The sequence below is a fragment of the Grammomys surdaster genome, unplaced genomic scaffold, assembly GCF_004785775.1.
Source record: "Grammomys surdaster isolate TR1022 unplaced genomic scaffold, NIH_TR_1.0 371, whole genome shotgun sequence".
Classification (NCBI taxonomy): domain Eukaryota; kingdom Metazoa; phylum Chordata; class Mammalia; order Rodentia; family Muridae; genus Grammomys; species Grammomys surdaster.
Genome location: NW_021604790.1, coordinates 6,209,182 through 6,230,034, shown reverse-complemented (window position 1 = coordinate 6,230,034; position 20,853 = coordinate 6,209,182). Strand labels below are relative to the sequence as shown.

At 51.0% G+C, this 20,853-nt stretch overlaps 1 protein-coding gene across 1 annotated transcript in view; it reads left to right on the top strand.

Annotated features, from left to right (window-relative positions):
• Positions 1-20,853, top strand: part of Scn4a (sodium voltage-gated channel alpha subunit 4) — a 50,042-nt gene that overhangs the window by 25,774 nt on the left and 3,415 nt on the right. The window contains exons 11-24 of the mRNA XM_028780709.1: positions 249-402; positions 2,029-2,267; positions 4,147-4,320; positions 5,239-5,595; positions 10,701-11,177; positions 13,185-13,320; positions 13,692-13,846; positions 14,682-14,855; positions 15,315-15,437; positions 16,938-17,216; positions 17,488-17,541; positions 17,737-17,874; positions 18,744-18,848; positions 19,431-19,701. Coding sequence (XP_028636542.1) covers positions 249-402; positions 2,029-2,267; positions 4,147-4,320; positions 5,239-5,595; positions 10,701-11,177; positions 13,185-13,320; positions 13,692-13,846; positions 14,682-14,855; positions 15,315-15,437; positions 16,938-17,216; positions 17,488-17,541; positions 17,737-17,874; positions 18,744-18,848; positions 19,431-19,701 — 2,836 coding nt within the window. The remainder of the gene's footprint in view (positions 1-248; positions 403-2,028; positions 2,268-4,146; positions 4,321-5,238; positions 5,596-10,700; positions 11,178-13,184; positions 13,321-13,691; positions 13,847-14,681; positions 14,856-15,314; positions 15,438-16,937; positions 17,217-17,487; positions 17,542-17,736; positions 17,875-18,743; positions 18,849-19,430; positions 19,702-20,853) is intronic.

The window sequence follows — 20,853 nt, the reverse complement described above, 5'->3', positions numbered from 1 at the left end:
CTTCCTTCCTTCCTTCCTTCCTTCCTTCCTTCCTTCCTTCCTTCCTTCCTTCCTTTCTTTCTTTCTTTCTTTCTTTCTTTCTTTCTTTCTTTCTTTCTTTTTTCCTTCGAGGCAGGGTTTCTCTGTGTAGCCCTGGTTGTCCTGGAACTCAGAAATCCGCCTGCCTCTGCCTCCCAAGTGCTGGGATTAAAGGCGTGTGCCACCACTACCTGGCGAAGTTTCTTATTATCATCTTTGCTGATTTATAGGCCAAGGCTGCCCAGGCTCTGGAAGGTGGAGAGGAGGCAGATGGGGACCCAACCCACAACAAAGACTGCAATGGTAGCCTGGATACATCTGGAGAGAAGGGGCCCCCGAGGCCAAGCTGCAGCGCAGACAGTGCCATCTCAGATGCTATGGAGGGTGAGTGCCATGTGCCCTCTTCCCCTCCTTCTCTTACTGCGCTGCCCACTAGGCCTCTCAGCCTCCTGGGCTGTAGGGTGGGGCCTGCTTGGAGCCAACTTCAGGAGGGCAGTAACTTAATATTGACACCAAAGAAATAAGCTGGGTTAAATATAGTCCTGTCAACCTGGCCCATTTCTGGCTGCAAGGCCAGGCCATTGCAGGAACTAGGGGCTTCCGGGAGGGCTCTTGGGGCTGCCAAGGCAACGGGGAAGGAGAGGCTAATAATACTAACCAGGAAGGCCTGGTGTTCCGGAAACTACTCCACTGTTTCCTGGGTACAGGTTAAAGATCAATGGTCAAATCCCCAAATAGAATCACAGACTCTCCAGAAGTCCTGTGATTACCCCCAAGTCTCAGCAGGAGAATTAAAAATCCATAACAAAACAGGGCAGACAGAAGCATAGTAGATAGGGGGAACGGATTACTGACTGGAAGGAAAGACAGACAGACAGATGTATGGCTGGGAAAAGAGGAAGGAGAGAGGAAGGGAAGAAGAAAGGAGCAATGGAGATATGGAAGAAGGAAGGAAATGGAGAAGAAAGGGGCTAGAAAGAATCTCTGACCCAGAGAAGGTACCCAGTCACGCCCTAGGGCTTGCTTTGTGCTAAAAGCAGAGTCTAAGGTTCTTCAGGGCTCTGTAAACCTTTGGAGGGATCCATCTCACCTGACCTTACACTCTGCATTCGGGGACTGTCCTGCCTATAGTAGCCCAGGCAGAATAGTCTGACACAGTCTAGAAAGAGGTTGTCTCTTCTCACTCCTCAGTGGGACCCCAGCCCCTCTCAGGGTCCCCAGGGGCCTATAACCCATCCTAGTGTCTTTCCTTCACTGGCAAAATAGATGGGGTCAATACTGTTTACCTCTTAAGTCTCCAGTGGTAAGTACTGGAGAGCCTGCCCGGGGGAAGCCACACCCATAGTCCACAGGGGCCATGTGAAGGAACAGCCCCATCCCACAGACCCCACAGCTTGAGGGTGGCAGGAATAGGCGGTTTCCAGAAAGTCACTGAAGGGAAAGATGTCTATGTCCGGGAACAATCTGGAGTGACCTATGTTACCAACAACAGGGAGGAAAGGCCTTTAGGAACTCTGGCTGGCAGCACTGGCGACTGTCCCCCTAAAGTGGACTCTCAGTGTTCTCTAAAGACTCCAGAACCCAGACAGAGGCCAGGGTATCTCTTTCCCCTGGTGGAATCCCAGATCTGAGAGACTTGCAGATAGCTTAGCTACAGCTCGGGGGGGGGGGGGCATCGTAGGAGCTCAACAAGATGGTAGAACACAGAACTGGGGAGGGGTATGGGTTAAGGCTTACCAAGGAGGTGTGTTGTGAGGGGCTGAGCTCTGAGAGAGCAGAGTGACGTGTTGTGAGGTGAGACTAAAGAAGGCCATACTGAGAGGGTGGGCAAAAGAGAGCAGAGAGAAAGTTGAGCTTATGAGGCGGAGTCTATAGGGAAGATGTCAGAGCAGGCCTGTCAGTGGCTGGAGTATTGAAAGGAGCAAAGAGCCAGATGGAGGAAGAGTTGAGCCAGGCAGAGAATCCTCATCAGACCCCTGTTATAACCCGTTGCAACAACCCCGCCTCCAGAGCTGGAAGAGGCCCACCAGAAGTGTCCACCGTGGTGGTACAAGTGTGCACACAAAGTGCTCATCTGGAACTGCTGTGCCCCGTGGGTGAAGTTCAAACACATCATCCACCTGATCGTCATGGACCCCTTTGTGGACCTGGGTATCACCATCTGCATCGTGCTCAACACCCTCTTCATGGCCATGGAGCACTACCCCATGACCGAGCACTTCGACCACGTGCTCTCCGTGGGCAACTTGGTAAGGAAGGAACAGAAGAAGGAGAGGGCGGTCATCTGCAGGACAGGACAGATGTGTGGGACTGCCTGGGCTGTGTGGAAATGTAGGGCATGTGGGGACAGCTGGCATGAGCTGTACAAAGGAGGGACGGGCAGTGGTCTAGCAAATACAATAGTTGAGCTTCAAAGCATTTGGGAACAAGGAGAGTGGGGTGAGCTGAGATCAGGATTCCCAGAGGTCTGGGATCCAGGCCACTTCCTGGAACTGGGGTTGAGGGAGTAAGGGTGTGGAAATGGGTAGGTAACAAGTTTCTCAACGTTTATAGACTGTCACGAGCCCAAAAGAGACCAGGGAATCTGGGAGTGGGGGCATATAGCCAGACACATCCAAATGCAAAGGGGTCTACCTCCCCCTTCCCCCAGGGCCTCCCGGTTCTCCAGCCTCAGGGCTTCCCTCTCCCTAGCCCTTTGCTGCTCAGCTATTGCTGACATGCTCTGATCCGACTGCTTATCCCTGTCCATTAGGAGCATTAGCACCTCATTGCCCGCCCCTGTGGAGCCTGACAAAGGGAAAAGCCGCTGCCTCCTCCTCCAGCCCCATCCATTGTGCTCCACTCCTCCCAACTCTGCATTGCAGTCCCATCCCACCACCCATGGCAAACGGACGACGGCCTCCCCCTTGCCTCCAGGGAGAGGCAGACTCACAGTGTAGGATGTGAGGGAGGGTTGGGGCAGGACTGAGGAGGGGACATAAAACTCAAATCATCAAAATCCCCAGCCTTCAACGCAGGTATTGTCTGTCTTGTGAAGCAGCCATGGCCAGGCTGGGCAAGGGAGGCAAGAGTGTGCTCCAGGCGTGGCACAGCTGCCAGGGTGTGTATAAATGGGCAGGACCTGTTGCCTGCCCACCCGCTGCACACCGCGTTGCTATGTAGGCACCTGCTATGGCCAGGGAAAGCTCTCAGGAGGGATCCAGTGTGTGCCTAGGCAGGCTGTGGACCCAGAGCAGCTGATGCCTGGTAGGAGTGGGGTCATGCCCAGTGAACTTTAAGGGGCTGTGAGGCCTTCAGGTACCTGTTCTGAGGTTGAGGAGGGAGATCTGATCCTCCTACCAATTGTGTCCCTTTTAGACCCTGCCCAAGACCCTGTACCCATCAAAACTTGCTCGGTGGTTGAGGATGTGGCTCAGTTGGTAGAGTGGTTCCCTAATGTGCAAAACCTTCCTAGCCTCCATTCCCAGAAATGAATAAAACCAGGCACTATAACACGTACTTTTGTAACCGTAGCACCTGGAAGGTGAAGACAGTCAGAAGTTCAAGGTCATCCTCTGCTACGTAGTGAGTTCAAGGCCAGCCCAAGCTACATGATACATGTTTCAAAATCAAAAAGTAAACTTTGCTAGATCCTGGAGTTATATTTAGCAGGGAGACTTGGAGCACAGAGGAGACGTCTTGAGCTGAGGACCCGAGAAACCTAGCATCATAACAGAAGCTGGGGTGCACAATGATAAGCCTCAGTTGCTTAACTGTGGAAAGAGTGTGATAATCCCTCCAGTTTTGTAGAGAACAGCATGCCAATGAGGTCTGTGTGACGAGTACTTCATAAATGTTGAACTTTAGGATCAGGTCAAAGACCTAAGAAGTTAGCGACTTGACTGTGGTCACAAGGTCAGAAATGGATAGGGATGGGTCTATGTTGTAACCAGCTGTTCGTATGACATGTACCAGACACTACGTGCATACGAATAGGCCATGGGTACCACTCCCTGCCCCCTTTCAGGATCTTAAACCTTTGCCCTTCAGTCCCCAAAGCCTCTGCCAGGAGGTGGTGGAGGAGTCTCCCAAGGCCCATTTTTCCACAAGGCTCTGTCTGTGACAAGGATTCCATGTCCCACCCCACAGGTCTTCACAGGCATCTTCACTGCAGAGATGGTACTGAAGCTGATTGCCATGGACCCCTACGAGTATTTCCAACAGGGCTGGAACATCTTTGACAGCTTTATCGTCACCCTCAGCCTGGTGGAGCTGGGCCTGGCCAACGTACAGGGACTATCAGTGCTTCGTTCTTTCCGTCTGGTACAGACCTAGGGACTGAGGGGGGTGGGAGGAGATTCCCTAAGAGGCTGCCCTCTGCAGCCTTGGTCCCTCAGAACCTATACCTGTAAACTAGGAGAAAGAGAGTCCTTCCTTTCTATTACCCAGGGCTGGGGTCGGGCACTGAAACGATAGCCCTGGGAGCCAACATTAGATGGCCTTAGACTTCAGCCCCATGTTGCAGGTCTGAAGGAAGACAGATCCTCATTGTGAGTTAGTAACAAGCTTGGGGCTTAAGAATTACTGTTTTTTTCTCTACCCCTTGATGTTCACTCCTATTTTTTAAACTTCATCGTGAGGATGCAATCATCAGGGACTGTAGTAAAATGTATAATAGCTCCTGGCATGTCTGTCTCTCACCCAACAGCCATCAGCATATCGTAATTTTATCTTTAAAAATATTTTAAATTTTCTATGTACATGTCTGTGTGCCACACGTCTGTGCTGTGGGTGCTTGTAAAATCCAGAAGAGGATGTTGGATCCCTTGGAGATGGAGTTATACATGGTTGTGAACCACCAAGTGTGGGTGCTGGGAATTGAACACAGGTTCTCTGGAATAGCAGTCCGTGCTTTTAACTGCAGGGCTAACTCTCCAGCCCCACACGCTGCAATTCTTGTTTCAATGATCCCACTTGGAGAGAATATGTTAAGCAAATTCTAGTATATAATCTTGCTTGTAAATACTTCAAACTTTATCTTCAATGGATAAGAACATCTCTCTTTTTTAACATGGATAGCAGGAGGCTTATGGACATCAGCATTAACAGAGACAAACTGAAGTTATTCATCAGGAGAGTGGAGTTTAAGACTGTGGGACATTGCTCTTCTTCCTGGGGCTCCCTGGGGTTGGCTGGTGGTCCCCAAGCTCCATTCATACTTGGATTCTCTCTGCCTGGCAGCTGCGTGTCTTCAAGCTGGCCAAGTCATGGCCAACACTCAACATGCTCATCAAAATCATTGGCAACTCAGTGGGCGCGCTGGGCAACCTGACACTGGTGTTGGCCATCATCGTCTTCATCTTCGCTGTGGTGGGCATGCAGCTGTTTGGCAAGAGCTATAAGGAATGTGTGTGCAAAATTGCCTCAGACTGCAACCTGCCCCGGTGGCACATGCACGATTTCTTCCACTCTTTCCTCATCGTCTTCCGAATCCTCTGTGGGGAATGGATCGAGACCATGTGGGACTGCATGGAGGTGGCCGGCCAGGCCATGTGCCTCACCGTCTTCCTCATGGTCATGGTCATTGGCAACCTGGTGGTAAGTGAGGCTGTCAGGGGAGCTTCCTGACTCTTACCCAGGAAATACATGAAGCGTGTCCAGTTCCCCTCCGTTCTCATTTTCATTATAGCTATAGCTGTATAAAACTGTTGGTGTTTGGGGGACCTGGTGGTGAAGAATACCATAATTCCAGCACTCCAGAAGCTGAAAGAGGATCTCTGAGAGTTTAAATATAGCCTGGGCTAATTAGTGAATGCCCCTACACCCTGGGCTGTAGAGCAAGGCTGTCTCAAAAACAAACGAACAAACAACAACAAAACCCAGTGGGGGCTGGAGAGATGGCTCAGCAGTTAAAAGCACTTGTTGCTTTTGCAGAGAACTGGGTTCAATTCCCAGCACCCACACGGTAGCTCCTAACTCCAGTTTCAAGGGATCAATGTCCTCTTCTGACCTCCTCGGGCACCAGGCACTCATGTGGTACAATACATACCTATGCAGACATAGCACACGATAAATAAAATGAAGAAATCTAACTTTAAAAATGTTTCCTATCTTCCATGTCCCACCTCCTGAAATGGTAATTTTATATGACTCCACTCAGTGAGCTTCAAAATTGTACACTTAACACTCAGCAGGAGTTTCTTTTTTTTTTTTTAAGATTTATTTATTTATTATTTGTAAGTACACTGTCGCTGTCTTCAGACACCCATATGAGGGCATCAGATCTCATTGCAGATGGTTGTGAGCCACCATGTGGTTGCTGGGATTTGAACTCATGACCTCTAGAAGAGCAGTCAGTGCTCTTAACCGCTGAGCCATCTCACCAGCCCAGGAGTTTCTTAAAACAGGTTCCTGGCCCCAGCCCTGGAGAATCTGGTCCCACAAACTCCAGAACATAGTCTTGGAGCACCACACGCTGTCGCTGTCACTGGTTCAGAGACAGTGTTTGTTTTTGAGACTCACTCTATAACCCAAGACTGGCCTAGAACTTTCAGCAATCCTCTTGCCTCAGTTTCCTGAGTGCCATTAGTAAAGCTGTGTGGCATTAGTAGTACAGCTGTAGGCTGTATTTGTGTGTGCACACCCAGGTTTGGTGATTGGGGCTGTGCATGGAAGAGATACAGGCAGGACAGGGGTGAGGCTCGTGGTCTAGCTGACTAGCATTTCTGAGGCTAGGGCTGGGCCAACTCATCCACTACTTAGGGTAGAGGTCAGGTCTCTTCCATCAGGGCTCCTTAATGCTGTCCCCATTTGCCCCCAGCTGCCCCCTGTGGTGGCTGACACTTGTCCTGGGCAGCAGAGAGTAGAAGAAGCTGCCCACATGTCCGTCACAAAGGCTGGAGGAAAGTGGACTTCTGGGTTAGTGCTTCTCAGATATCGATGAGTTCTGGCTGGGGGCTGATGCTGATGGGGGAGGGGGGTGTCACTTCAGCTGGAAGTGACCCTGGGACAGCTACAGGAGGGAAATCAGGACTGCAGTTCCTGGGAGAGCTTTCTGAGAGAGTTGGGGAGTCGGGGATGACATGCTTGAAGTAAAAGTTTGTGAATGTAGATTTAAGGTCTGGAGTGGATAAGAGTTAGGAGTCTTAGCTCTTTGTACAAGGGTGGCCAAGAACATTTGGCGCTACTTTTTGTTTGGTTGTTTGGTTTTTATGAGGCAAGGTCTTGCCATGTAACCCTGGCTATTTCTTGAACTCAAGATCTCTCTCTCTCTCTCTCTCTCTCTCTCTCTCTCTCTCTCTCTCTCTCTCGTGTGTGTGTGTGTGTGTGTGTGTGTGTGTGAGCATGCGTGAGAGAGAGAGAGAGAGAGAGAGAGACCACTTTTGTGACAAGCCCTTTTTACATCCTGGGTCGTCTCACTTGGCACTTGCTTCCCAATAATTTTAACATCTTTTTTTCTTGGTTTTCCTATCTGGAAAACAGGGATACCCAATGGTGCGGTCATAAGGGTTACAGGGCACAGTCTCACTACTTAGGCTCTAAGATCAAGGAGACCAGATTTTACAAATGGGTAGTTTTACATTAATAATTATTATAATAAAATTGGCAACTGCCTCCCCTTGGGAGAGGGGGAGGCTCTAGCCACTAGCCTAAAGCTTCTGATAACCCTCCTCTACAGCTCTGTGAGGCAGCGAATACTGTCTCCACACTGGAGGAGGCAACACCCAGAGATACCCAGCACTTGAGATGCTGAGCTAGGACTAGAGCCTGGGTGTGGGACTCTAGCGACCAAAACATCAGTGAGAGTGGCAGTGATTTGGTAACCTTGATGCAGCAGCGCTTGTTCAAGCATTTGCCCAGAGTCCTGTGCTGCTGGGTCTGTGTATTCACTCAGTCCTCACCACCCACCCTAAGAGGGCTGAACCAGGAAGCAAAGGCTCAGAGCTACCGTATCTGAAGCCAAGTTTTCTGACTCCTGAATCTGTAGTCATGACACTGCACTGCTTCTGTGTACTGATACACACACACACACACACACACACACACAACCGACTCTTTTCCAGCCATCTCTGTGACTCCCCCCATATGCTCAGATGGCCTGCAACAGTCCAGGGAGACAGTGTGCTCATTTCCTTGGGTGCTGTCTCCTCTCACCCTTCTCAACCCTCTCCCTCTGGAGCTTCAGAGAAGCAGGTGTCTGCCAGAGGGCATCAAGAAACCCTGCCAGGGCTCGTGAGCACTTATACCCTCTGCACCCATGGCACCTGATCACTTTCTCTGGGTTGCTGTAAAAAGGCAAAGGACCAGGACATGAGTACCCTACCCCACAGAGCCCCCTAGGGAACGTGCCCTCCCTCTTTTGCCCCTCCCCCTTCGCCTGAGGAGGCTATTTCTGTCTCAGGCAAGAGCCGTGTGCAAACCCTGCTGACCCAGAGAGCAGCTAATTCCCATCTCAAATGTGTTTCTGGCAGCTGGATGTCCCCTCCCCAGAGGGAGAAGAACGACCAGTAAATGTGGGTGGGGGCAATGGCAGGAAGGTATGGGATGTAAGGCGGTGGCCCCAAGTACATCCCCCTGAAAAGATTCTAACATAATTTTTAGAGATCCCATGTTAACCTGATCGTTAAGACAATGATGAACAGACCTTGGGGGAGTTGCCAGGCAGCGGAGCACATGAAGACAGTCAAGGACAGTAGATTCTCACACATAAGCTCCTTTATTCCCTCATGCGCAAGAGAGTAAGAACTTAGCTATGCCCTTGTCAGGCAGAAGCTATGACCAAGCACCCCGGACAGCGTCACCTTCATCCTGTTCAAAGATTGGTGGGAGGAAGGATCACCATATTGCAAGCCTCCGGGGATACAACTCATCTTGTATTAAGGAATGGTGCCCTGTAGGGTCGTATAACGACACTAGAAACCTGGGACCTAGTCCTGGCTATGCTGTCTGACTTAGGACAAATCACTCCACCTCTTGGGGAGTCAGTTTTATTTACAAAATGCTAGCCCTCCTTTGGGGTTGGCCATTCATTCAGTCCCTATACCTTGCACAGCTAGCTATTATTGTATGTGTAATAGCTGCTAATTTGAGTACCTATTAAGTGTTCTATCTGTATTGATCTTCTAGCAATCACAGTGTGCTGGAACGATCTGCATTTTACAGATAAGGCAACAGAAGCATAGGATGTCCGGACAGCTCATCAGCTAAAGCATAGAGCCAGGTGGTAGCATGGTACTAAAATTTACCCCCTAGTTTCTATTGCCACCTCTAACCACAGTATTGGATTTGTCTGATTGAAGCCCTGCCTCTACTAGACTGTGGACTCCCTGGGGCCACAAGGCAGGTGTGTAGTCATTGTCCCCTGGAAAATAAATCGGAGGGAGTGGATGGGTTGACCTGTGAACTTTTAAGACCCAGGCAGCAGAGATGAGGGAAGGGAACTAGAGAGGGAGGCTGCAGGTTAGATGTCCCTCCCAGAGCAGTAGGGGACAAGCAGGAGGGGAGCAGACCCCGAGTTGAGCTCCCCTGTTCCAGGAGAGCAGCCTCATTTAAGGACTTCAGAGATGGCACAGTGGTTAAGGGCAACTGGTGCGGCCGGGCAGTGGTGGCACACACGTTTAATCCCAGCACTTGGGAGCCAGAGGCAGGTGGATTTCTGAGTTTGAGGCCAGCATGGTCTACAGAGTGAGTTCTGGACAGCCAGGGCTATACAGAGAAACTCTGTCTCAAAAAACAAAAAAACAAAAAAACAAAAAAAAAAAGGAGCAACTGGTGCTCTTACAGAGGACACAGCTTCAAGTCTTAGCACCAATGTTGGATGTGAAAGAACCTGGTAAGTACAACCTCCTATAACTCCAGTTTCAAGGTTCATTGCCTTAAACACACACATACACATAGACACACACACCCACAGAGACACACACACATACACACACACACACACACATCCTTTTTTTTTTTTTTTACAAGTTCTATTTAATCCAAGGGTGGGGAATCCGTGATTAGATTAGAGTTTCCAGGCAAGTGACGTGGTACGTGCCTTTGATGCCACCCCTCAGGAGTCTGAGGCAAGAAGAGCCCTAGTTCAAGGCCTGCTTAGGTTATATAGTGAGTGTGAGGACAACTAGGGCTACCTAAAACCTCCATTTAAAAGTGAATTAAAAAGATTAAGATTCCAAAATGTTTTAGGAGCTTGGAGTTGAGCTTTGTTCTTCTTTTCCCAATGGAGGAAGCAGAGGACAGCCACAGTAAGAGCTGTCATCTGATCGACCCTGTCACTGCTTTGAGCAGCAGGGTCCTATGACAGATGTGAGCCTCAGTTTCCATATTTGCAAGGTGGGAATAATAATTGCAGCCCACCCTCCCGTTGGCAATCACGAGCACCTTACTAGATGGCATTCTTATTTGATTGTTTGTTTGTTTGTTTGTTTGTTTGTTTTTTGAGACAAAGTCTCTCTACACAACCCTGTCTGTCCTAGAACTCACTCTGTAGATCAGGCTGGCCTCAAACTCAGAGAGATCTGCCTGCCTCTGCCTCCCGAGTGATGAGAGTAAAGGTGTGTGCCACCACTCTGTAGACTGCATCCTTTTAAGCACCCAGTGTGAGGTAGTTCCTCTGTATAGTTATAAGGACCCCATACTGGATGAAGGTGGTATACCCCAGACCCAGACTGCCCTGAAGCCATCTGCCCCTTTCTTCCCAGGTCCTGAATTTGTTTCTGGCCCTCCTGTTGAGTTCCTTCAGTGCTGACAGCCTGGCAGCGTCAGATGAAGATGGCGAGATGAACAACCTACAGATTGCCATCGGGCGTATCAAGTGGGGCATCGGCTTTGCCAAAACCTTCCTCTTGGGGCTGTTGCATGGCAAGATCCTGAGCCCCAAGGACATAATGCTCAGTCTCGGCGAGCCTGGGGGTACTGGGGAAAATGCGGAGAGTGCTCCCGAGGATGAGAAGAAGGAGCCGCCCCCGGAAGATGAGAACAAGGAGCTGAAAGACAACCATATCCTGAACCATGTGGGCCTGACCGATGGTCCCCGCTCCAGCATTGAGCTGGATCACCTTAACTTCATCAACAACCCCTACCTCACCATCCAGGTGCCCATTGCCTCTGAGGAGTCCGACTTGGAGATGCCCACGGAGGAGGAAACCGACACCTTCTCGGAGCCCGAGGACATCAAGGTAAGCCCACTGAGGGCCTGGCTGCAGAGGTCAGGGGCCAGTAAGACCCAGCTTTACATTTTTGTTTAACTTTAACCAAGTCCTAAGACCTTTCTGACCTTTAGTTTCATCTGTGAAAGGTTCTTGCCCTGTGGCAAGCGCAGTGTTGGCTCACACATCGTCCTCTGAAATGGAGACTTGTTAGAGAAGGTACCCTGACTGCTGGAATCAGCCAGGCCCAAACTCTACCTGGGCCCTTTCTGCCACCAGGTGGCATTCTTGGACAAATGTTCCTATCTGTGGCACCTCAGCTCCACCCTGGAAACCCAAGAGGCTTCTCTTACATACTCCCCTGGGCTTGAAGGCCCTGCTAAGTCTTTGCTCCAAATATGTTGAGATCTGATCTGTAATTCTGAGGCCCCCGTGCTAGCTAGCAATGGCGAATTCACATTTCTATGTAGAATTCCTCTTGCGGCTGTTCCAATCTATCTTGCATAGGACAGGGAACCAGGTCCAGGCCAAGGACAGGACCAAGAGAACCCAACGGGAGTTGGGAGACACAGGTGGTGGTGACCTTCAGAGTCTGGGACCCTGTCAGGTCTGCCTGGGGTGAGCTGGCTCTGAGCCTCCTCATTTTTCTTGCAGCCCTAATAGAAGGATTAATGCATGATAGAAGCAAGAGACGCTCACCCACGCCACCCTTCAGGCCCAGGCCTGTCAGGGCACTAGAACCTAATGAACTTTACCCTAAAAGCTTTTGACTCTTTATCCCAGCCCCCAATGCACACCAGTATGTGGTTCGTTGACTTAGCAGGGGCTTGAGCGCCTGCTGTACTATAAATACCCCAGGAAACGTGGCACCAGCCTCGACCTCGGTATGAGGAACTCAGTGGGGGGGCAGGGCTAGCTAGAGAGAGGTAGGTCCGTGGCTCTGGGAAGGCAAGATATCTGAGGAACAGCAAGCAGCGCTTAAAGGGCAATCGTGGGAGTTGACATGCATGGGTGAGGCCAGCAGTCCAGTGTATGCCCTGATTGACCAAATGCTCTGTGTCTCAGTTTCCCCTCTGGCAACTGGCAGCAAGACCCACCCACTCTTCGCTTTCTGACTAGTGCCCTAGTTTAGTTACGTGTGCACGAGAGCGCACACACACATGCACACATATGTGCACACACACACCTGTGCACATAGACCACACACACATACACACATGTGCACATAGACACACACATGCGCGCACACATGCACCCAATCACACAGGCACATACACACAGGTAGAAGGGGCCGCCCAATTCATCTTTCTCTTCAGAGATTTCACCGTGAAGGATCTCCTTGAAGTGTGGAGGCCACCCTGAGAATCTGGCCTGGGACAGGACTAGGAGGTGGGAGGAAGCCTAGCTAGGCCAGAGCACCAGTCCCCACACCCTGCCCCCACCGTGATCAGATTCCCTTGGCGCCACACCGGAGCCTTGGCTGGGGAAAACTTTCCATCCTTTCTGGGTCTCTCAGCCAAATAGACCCTGGGGGTGGGAAGGCTTGGACTCTGGGGGCCCCATGTACCTAACCTCTGCAGCTGTGGCGGCCCAGATCTATCTTGGCTCCGTTCCATAACCTTGGCCCTGCAGAAGCACCTTCAGGCCTCTTTTCTTCTGCTGACCCCTTCATACATCTCTACACCTCCTAGGACCCCACAGGGCTGAGCCAATCAGCCCTCACCAAGTCATCCCTCAGCCCATCTCCTGTCCTCCACACTGTGCTCCCCAGGCCTCCTCAAGTCCTCCTTGTGCTTTCCTAGAGGCCAAGTACCATGAGGGCAGAACTGAGGACATTTTTTGACACTAGGGTGCTTTTGCTAGGGCACAGTGGTGGTTTTGTAATGGCTGAGTGAATGAATGAATGAATGAATGAATGAATGAGTGGATCCTGCTCTACTCTCTTCTTTCTCTCTGGTCTCCCATACTACTCCACCTATTGGGAGAAAGAAGGGATATCTTGGGACCCAGGGGTCACATGCCCTGTGGTCCCCACAGAAGCCATTACAGCCCCTCTACGACGGGAACTCCTCCGTCTGCAGCACAGCTGACTATAAGCCCCCTGAAGAGGACCCTGAGGAGCAGGCTGAGGAGAATCCTGAGGGGGAGCTGCCAGAGGAATGCTTCACAGAGGGTGAGGACATACCTACAGACCACCCCCACACCCAGGCCAGAGGAGAGCTACAGAAACAGTTCTACTCATCTTGCCTTGCCTGGGGAGCCAACACTTGAGCCTGGGAGGCGTTTTGCCAAAGATCCTAGGCTTGTCGAGATGGGGGACCATGGGGATAGCTGACATCCTGAGCTTGCTTGTGAGGCATCTTTTCTCAGTCTTAGCAGCAGTGACATGGGCTGTAGAGAGAGTACCTGAGTCTCTGTATGAACCAGATGGAGCCAGTTGTGGGGAGGAGGTGGGGCCCCAGTCTTGAGGTAGCATGTCAGAGGGTGGGGAGGTGCATTCTGAAACATCCAAAGGCCAGTGACATGTACCGCCCTGCCTCCCAGCCTGTGTGAAGCGCTGCCCCTGCCTCTATGTGGACATCTCCCAGGGCCGTGGGAAAATGTGGTGGACACTGCGCAGGGCCTGTTTCAAGATTGTCGAGCACAACTGGTTTGAGACCTTCATTGTCTTCATGATCTTGCTCAGCAGTGGAGCCCTGGTAGGCACCCTCCCCCAGGGGACAGGGCGGGAGCAGGAGGAGGTGCCTCACTCCCTAAGACTTTCACACCAAGGATGGAGGCAGACAGGAAGCCCAGGGAAGCTAACAGGGGACTCGTCTGTATTTCTAGATGTTCTAGAAGGCATTAGCATGTGTGTGTGTGTGTGTGTATGTGTGCGTGTGTGTATGTGTGTATGTGTGTGGTGTGTGTCCATGTGATTTTGTGTGTGTGTCTGTGTGTGTGTGCATGTGTGTATGTGTGAATGTGTGTGGTGTGTGTCCATGTGATTTTGTGTGTGTGTTTTATATGTGTTTGTGTATACGCATGTAGGCCCAAGTGGATGGTAGGTGTCTTTCTCGGTTGTCCTTCGTCTTCTGCATCGAGGCAGGGTTTCTCACTAAACTCAGAGCTCACTGTTTGGGCTGTTCAGTGGATTTTCTGACTCTGTCTCCCGTAAGCCTGAGATTGCAGGCAGGCTGCCGCTGCCGCCTAGCTTTAACATAGGTTCTGGGAATCTGAACTTCAGATTTGTTTTGTAGATCCTGTCCCCTCAGCCAATGGGGAGGTAGGTGGGCCCTGGGAATTTGGATTTAAGGGTGGACAGAACTAAAGATACATTATTGTTGACCCCCAGTTGAGAACTAAGACTCCTTCCCTAGCAGGAATCTTGCCCTTCCTAATGATAGGGCTCGGGATGGAAGATGCCCAGAGGAACTACAACCTATGTCCCATGGAAGACCCCTGGGAACCAGCCACAGCAGGCAGGGTGGAGAGCAGAGCTTGCTGCCCCAGCTTCTGACCCCTGGCCATTGTGGGTTATCCTGGTGTCCCCAGGCCTTCGAGGACATCTACATTGAGCAGCGACGAGTCATCCGCACCATCCTGGAATACGCTGACAAGGTCTTCACCTACATCTTCATCCTGGAGATGCTGTTAAAGTGGGTGGCCTACGGCTTCAAGGTGTATTTCACCAACGCCTGGTGCTGGCTCGATTTCCTCATCGTGGACGTGAGTCCCCTGGATCTGGCCATACAGCCGGATGTTCGTCGCTTTTAGGGAACCCAGGCTCTGGGAGGTAGGACCTATCTAAATCTACACAGCTGGACCTCCCAGGTCAGCATTGTTCCCTGTAGACCAACCTCTTCCTTCCCAGATGTGACACCCCAGTCCTGGGGCCTTATAATCCCTGCCAGTGTAAGGCAAGATTCTTATGTGCTCTTTGATAGACACACAGAACCTTAGGAGTTGGGTACTGTCCTTCGAATTTACGTTTGTAGGTGACATCATTGAGGTGAGCCCTGGCTCTAAGAGTCCTAGGGGCCAGAAGCCTACTCTCCCCAGTAGACAGGATTATCCATCAGGGATGAGGTCTACAGGAGATAAACAGAAACTGGGCTACCCCTCTCATGTGTCCCAGGCTAGAAGAAAGCCAGGGACCTCCACCTCCTGAACGCATACTTCTTCCAGGTCTCCATCATTAGCCTGGTGGCTAACTGGCTGGGCTACTCTGAGCTGGGGCCCATCAAATCCCTGCGCACGCTCCGGGCCCTGCGACCTCTGAGGGCATTGTCCCGATTTGAGGGCATGAGGGTGAGTATTGGGTAGGAAATACCGAGGAGGGCTCAGGATGTGGGAACAGCCACCCATGGGGCAGGGTTACAAGGTGCACAAAAAGACTTCAGCCAACTAGGGGCAGGCAGAAGGATCAAAGTGTTGATGTCTGGAGTTTAGGGTTGTGATTCATCTCCAGGTAGCCCGTTCCCACCCCGGGTTCTAGTAGACCCTTAACTTATCTCTACCACCACTGGAGGGCGGCAGAGGCTGCTGTAATAGCCTAGAAGGCTTAAGGCAAGAAGAAGAAAGATCTACCTGTGGGTTTATGGAGATCCCCAACTCAGACTGGGGCCCCAGGGCCCTGTAATGTAAGCAAGTAAGTAGGTATTTCTGCTTCAGCCCTGAGCCTGCCCCTCTTGGGCATGGAACCATGTCCTTGGGGTTCAGGGGCACTTTAGAAAAGATCCCCAAAGGCCTGTGAGAGCAGAAGTGACAGGTAAACACAGGGCAAGACCAGTGGGACATCCCCCACTGACAGGAGATAAGAACTGCTGGAAATAAAATTCATTCCAGGGCAGCAGCAGGCTCAGACTAAGTGCCCTGCCCTCCTCAGTTCATGTAAGATGCTGGCCTAAGGCTAGGCCCCCAATCCTGGTGCTGGGACCTCTGCCCACTAAGAGAAACAACCTGCTCAGGGACAACTGAGTGATTTGAAGAAACACAGCACCCCCACCCACACACCCACACTCCTGCCACCAACTCTGTCTGGAGGTCATGACATAGCTCTTACTTAAAAGGAAACTAATCAGGCTAGGGTAGGTTCAGTTGGTAGAGTGCTTACCTGGCAAGCAGTAAGCTTAGGACAACCCCCTACAACTCATACATGAGGTGTGGTGGAACACACCCCCTAACCCCAGCACTCAGGAGGTGGTGGCAAAAGCTCAAGGTACATGGCAAGTTCAAGTCCAGCATAGGATCCATAAGATCTTGTCTCAAAAGATCTAAAGAAAGGTGTGAAGGTTCTCAGATCCAGCCAAGGCTGATGCAGTGTGGTAGGCCTATATGGCCACAGCTGGTAAGGGTCAGGGATCTGGCCCTGAATCCTGTTGCTTCACAGATCTAGGTGGCTTCTTGTTATGCCATTTCTATGTCTCTCACTGAAGCAGTGAGCCAAGCCAGGTCACGTGGGCTGAGTTTCCTATGGGGGCCAAGAAAGCAATGTTTGTCTTCTGCTTTGTGATCCATGACCTGGCTGCTTCCAGAGAAGCCTGGGACTTTTACTCTACCTTGATGGTTCCAGCCAAGCAGAGAGCCTTTGTAGAAGACCAGTGTGATGGCTCCTAATCCTCCTCTTTACCCTACACACAGAGATCCCAGCAGACGCCTCTCCCGCCGGGGCTGGCTAACACTGGCCCTTCCTGAGTGGCAGTGCTTAGCTCCTGCATGGAGTCCCCTAGCTGATCTTAGCTGGGAGTCCCCTGTCAGATGCCTGAGAATGGCTCTAACAATGACCACAACTACCACCCTGGTCCCTAGGTGGTGGTGAACGCCCTCCTGGGCGCCATCCCCTCCATCATGAACGTGCTCCTCGTCTGCCTCATCTTCTGGCTCATCTTCAGTATCATGGGGGTCAACCTGTTTGCTGGAAAGTTCTACTACTGCATCAACACAACCACCTCCGAGAGGTTCGACATCGACGTGGTCAACAACAAGTCTGACTGTGAGAGCCTTATGTACACAGGCCAGGTCCGCTGGATGAACGTCAAGGTCAACTACGACAACGTGGGTCTGGGCTATCTCTCCCTCCTTCAGGTGGTGAGTGGCACCCACTGAGCCTGCTCAGAAATGGGTAGACGTGACTGGTTGTTTCTCATCATATCAGAACCCAGTATTGCTTATAAGGGGTGGGAGCCCTGTTTGCAGTGCCCTGGGACCTGGAGGTAGCCTTTTTCTCTAGTATACTTGATGCCATCCAGTGAGGTAGCAGGTGGTCCCCAGGGGGCAGGCTTGATCTGGGAAGGGAGGGGAACATGAATGGTGGCATGTGGTGGAGCCCCTCCCCTCATGCCCTGTCATGATCTCTCAGGCTACTTTCAAGGGTTGGATGGACATCATGTATGCAGCTGTGGACTCCCGGGAGGTGAGTTGGGTCCCTGAGTTGGTAAGTTGGAGGAGTAGCAACAGTGGTTCATTCTGTCATCCCTACTCCCAGCCTGACACCTCCACCCCGCCACACTATCTCCTTGGAAGCCCAGTAGCCTGGGAAGGAGGGGAGTCCTGGTCACAGTACTTTGGGGAACAAAGAAAAACTCCATGTGTGTGCCCCACCCTGCAGAAAGAGGAGCAGCCAGCCTATGAGGTGAACCTCTACATGTACCTTTACTTCGTCATCTTCATCATCTTCGGCTCCTTCTTCACCCTCAATCTCTTCATCGGTGTCATCATTGACAACTTTAACCAACAGAAGAAGAAGATGAGTATCTGGCCCTCCCCAGAGGCTCCCCGACCCCATCCACCTGTTCCTTCCTAGAGTCATGAACTACCTGAGCAGCCTTGAGCAGTCATTGACCTAGATGCTTGCGGCAGCAGGCATGGATCTAAATTCCGATAGGGACAGAGCAGGGACTTGACCCTTTGAGCCTCATTTTTCTAATCTATAAAGTGAGGTTGATGTAGAGACAGACATGGTAATACACCTGGAATTTTATCACTAACAGATCTGAGGCAGTAAGTTCACAAGTTGTAGGCCAGCTTGGGCTACATAGTGTATTTGAGGGCAGCCTAGGCTATAAAGAGAGACCTTATCTCAATAACAATAAATGAAACTATGTAGATACTGACTAAGGACTCATTAGTGAAGCATTGGTAGAACTTAGCCCTAAACTGGGAAATTGGCCTGAAACCCCCTTTGTCTCCCTTGTCTTCTACTCATCCCTCCTCTTCCTCTTCCTTCTCTTCCTCTCTTCCTCTCTCTCTCTCTCTCTCTCTCTCTCTTGTGGTATTTGTTTATTTTCTGAGACAGGGTTTCTCTGTGTAACCCTGGCTGTCCTGAAACTTCACTCTGTAGACCAGGGTGGCCTCGAACTCAGAGATCCACCTGTCTCTGCCTCCCAAGTACTGGGATTAAAATTGTGCACCACCACCACCCGGCTCATCCCCTTTCTGTAGACTCAGTTTCTCCCTTCCTCACTGCTCTACCTCTTGTCCCTCCAGGGCCTCCATCTCTCCAATCACACACTTCTTAAAGGATAATGCCACCTTCAAGGTGGTATTTGAAGTAGGGTGTTTTGTGAAGCAGGGAAAGGCACCCACCTCAGTCTTACTGTCTCTGTCCTACTATACTTTGGAGGGAAAGACATCTTCATGACAGAGGAACAGAAGAAATACTACAATGCGATGAAGAAGCTTGGCTCCAAGAAGCCCCAGAAGCCGATTCCCCGGCCTCAGGTACCAGGCTGTGGGCCCTCCTCCTGTAACCTCTCACAGGCTGTTGCCTGAGAGGATAGCGGGAGTCAATGCAGCCTGCGCTCTGTCCACCACCTTTGGGGACTCACAACCTCACACAGGGTCCACACACAAGCACAGCAAGTGTCTCTAAGCTTCCCAGTATCCACCCACCTTCTCAGGTGGGACTCTGGCCTGTGAGACAGGAACTGGATGTGGAGGGCCACATACCCCAGCAAGCAGTGACTTGGGAAGAAGGGTGGAGAGGACTGGGGAACTTCATAGGGAGGAAGGGTCCCAGAGTGGAGAAGGGTGAATACAGAACACACACACACACACACACACACACACACACACACACACAGAGAGAGAGAGAGAGAGAGAGAGAGAGAGAGAGAGAGAGATGTTGTAGAGCCTTCCCTCCTGTGGCATCCTTCATCACTATCCTTTACACTGTCCCCCCTTCTCCTCTCACTCTCCACCCTATTCTGTACCATCCCGCGCCGCCCATGCACACCTATCCTGTCTGGGTCCTGACCATCCCCAACCCCAGGCCCCCCGTGTGCCCCTTGTGTATCGCTGCAGAACAAGATCCAGGGCATGGTATACGACTTCGTGACGAAACAGGTGTTTGACATCTCCATCATGATCCTTATCTGCCTCAACATGGTCACGATGATGGTGGAGACGGACGACCAGAGCCAGCTCAAAGTGGACATCCTGTACAACATCAACATGGTCTTCATTATCATCTTCACAGGGGAGTGTGTGCTGAAGATGTTTGCCCTACGCCAGTACTACTTCACCATTGGCTGGAATATCTTCGACTTCGTGGTTGTCATCTTGTCCATTGTGGGTGAGCTGGCAGGTCCCCACCAAGATGAGCCAGTCAGGGAAGCCCTTCTTCCTGCACACAGACCTGCTATGGCCCCAGAAAACTCACACATCTATATAAACACAGGTGTACAAACACACACGTGTGTCTGTAATTCTTTCACCTTTAATGCACAAATTAATGAACAAAGATATTACTCACAGGCTGCCTGTCACCCCGAGAAACACTGGCCAGATCTGGGCAAATCAGCACATGTGTACTCAGGTAGTCACATGTTAAATACTGGCTGGATCAGCACATGTGTACTTGGGTGGCCCCATGTTGGCTAGATCAGCACATGTGTACTTGGGTGGCCCCATGTTGGCTGGATCAGCACATGTGAACTTGGGTGGACACATGTTAAATCAAAAGCACAGGATGGGGCTGGAGTGGTAGCTCAGTGGATAATGCACTTGCTGCAGAGGCATGCGGATCTGAGTTTGAGCCCCAGAATCTATGTAAAGAAGTCAGGCATGCCGGCACATGCTTGCTGGGACCCTGGGGGTGTCATTGGCAGCCAGCCTAGCCTAATCATTGGACCCCAGGGCCAGTAAGAGACCCCGTTTCAAAAAAACAAGGTGGATTGCATCTGAGGGAAAATGACTCATTAGGTTTTCCTCTGGCCTATGTGCACACGCACGCACACACACACACACACATACACACACACACACACACACACTATGTATATAAGAATGTACATGCAAGCATGTACACATGCATGCACACATATTTACAAATGAGGACATACATGCATGTAAACAAACACACACAAATAAGAAAAAGGGTTCCAGGATCTTTATACACCGAGAGGAGAACACATATGTCTGCAACCATGGCAGTAAGTAGCTACTGTTTATTGAGTGTATACTGTAGGCCAAGCATTTGCTATGTACTGGATAAGGATGGTTCTGCTCTTTTACAGCAGAGCCATCGCACTCCCATCTTACAGATGAGAACACACCACACAGCTACTCTGTCCTTCCTTCTCTCTCACCTGTGGTATCTGCAAGCAGATTTAAGGATGGGCCCCCATCCATTTTAGTGTATCCCACCTCCAACCATCAGGACACAGTAGTCCCCTGCACCCCCAGGATCTCTAGGAGCCACGCTCAGAGGGTTGAGCATACCAGG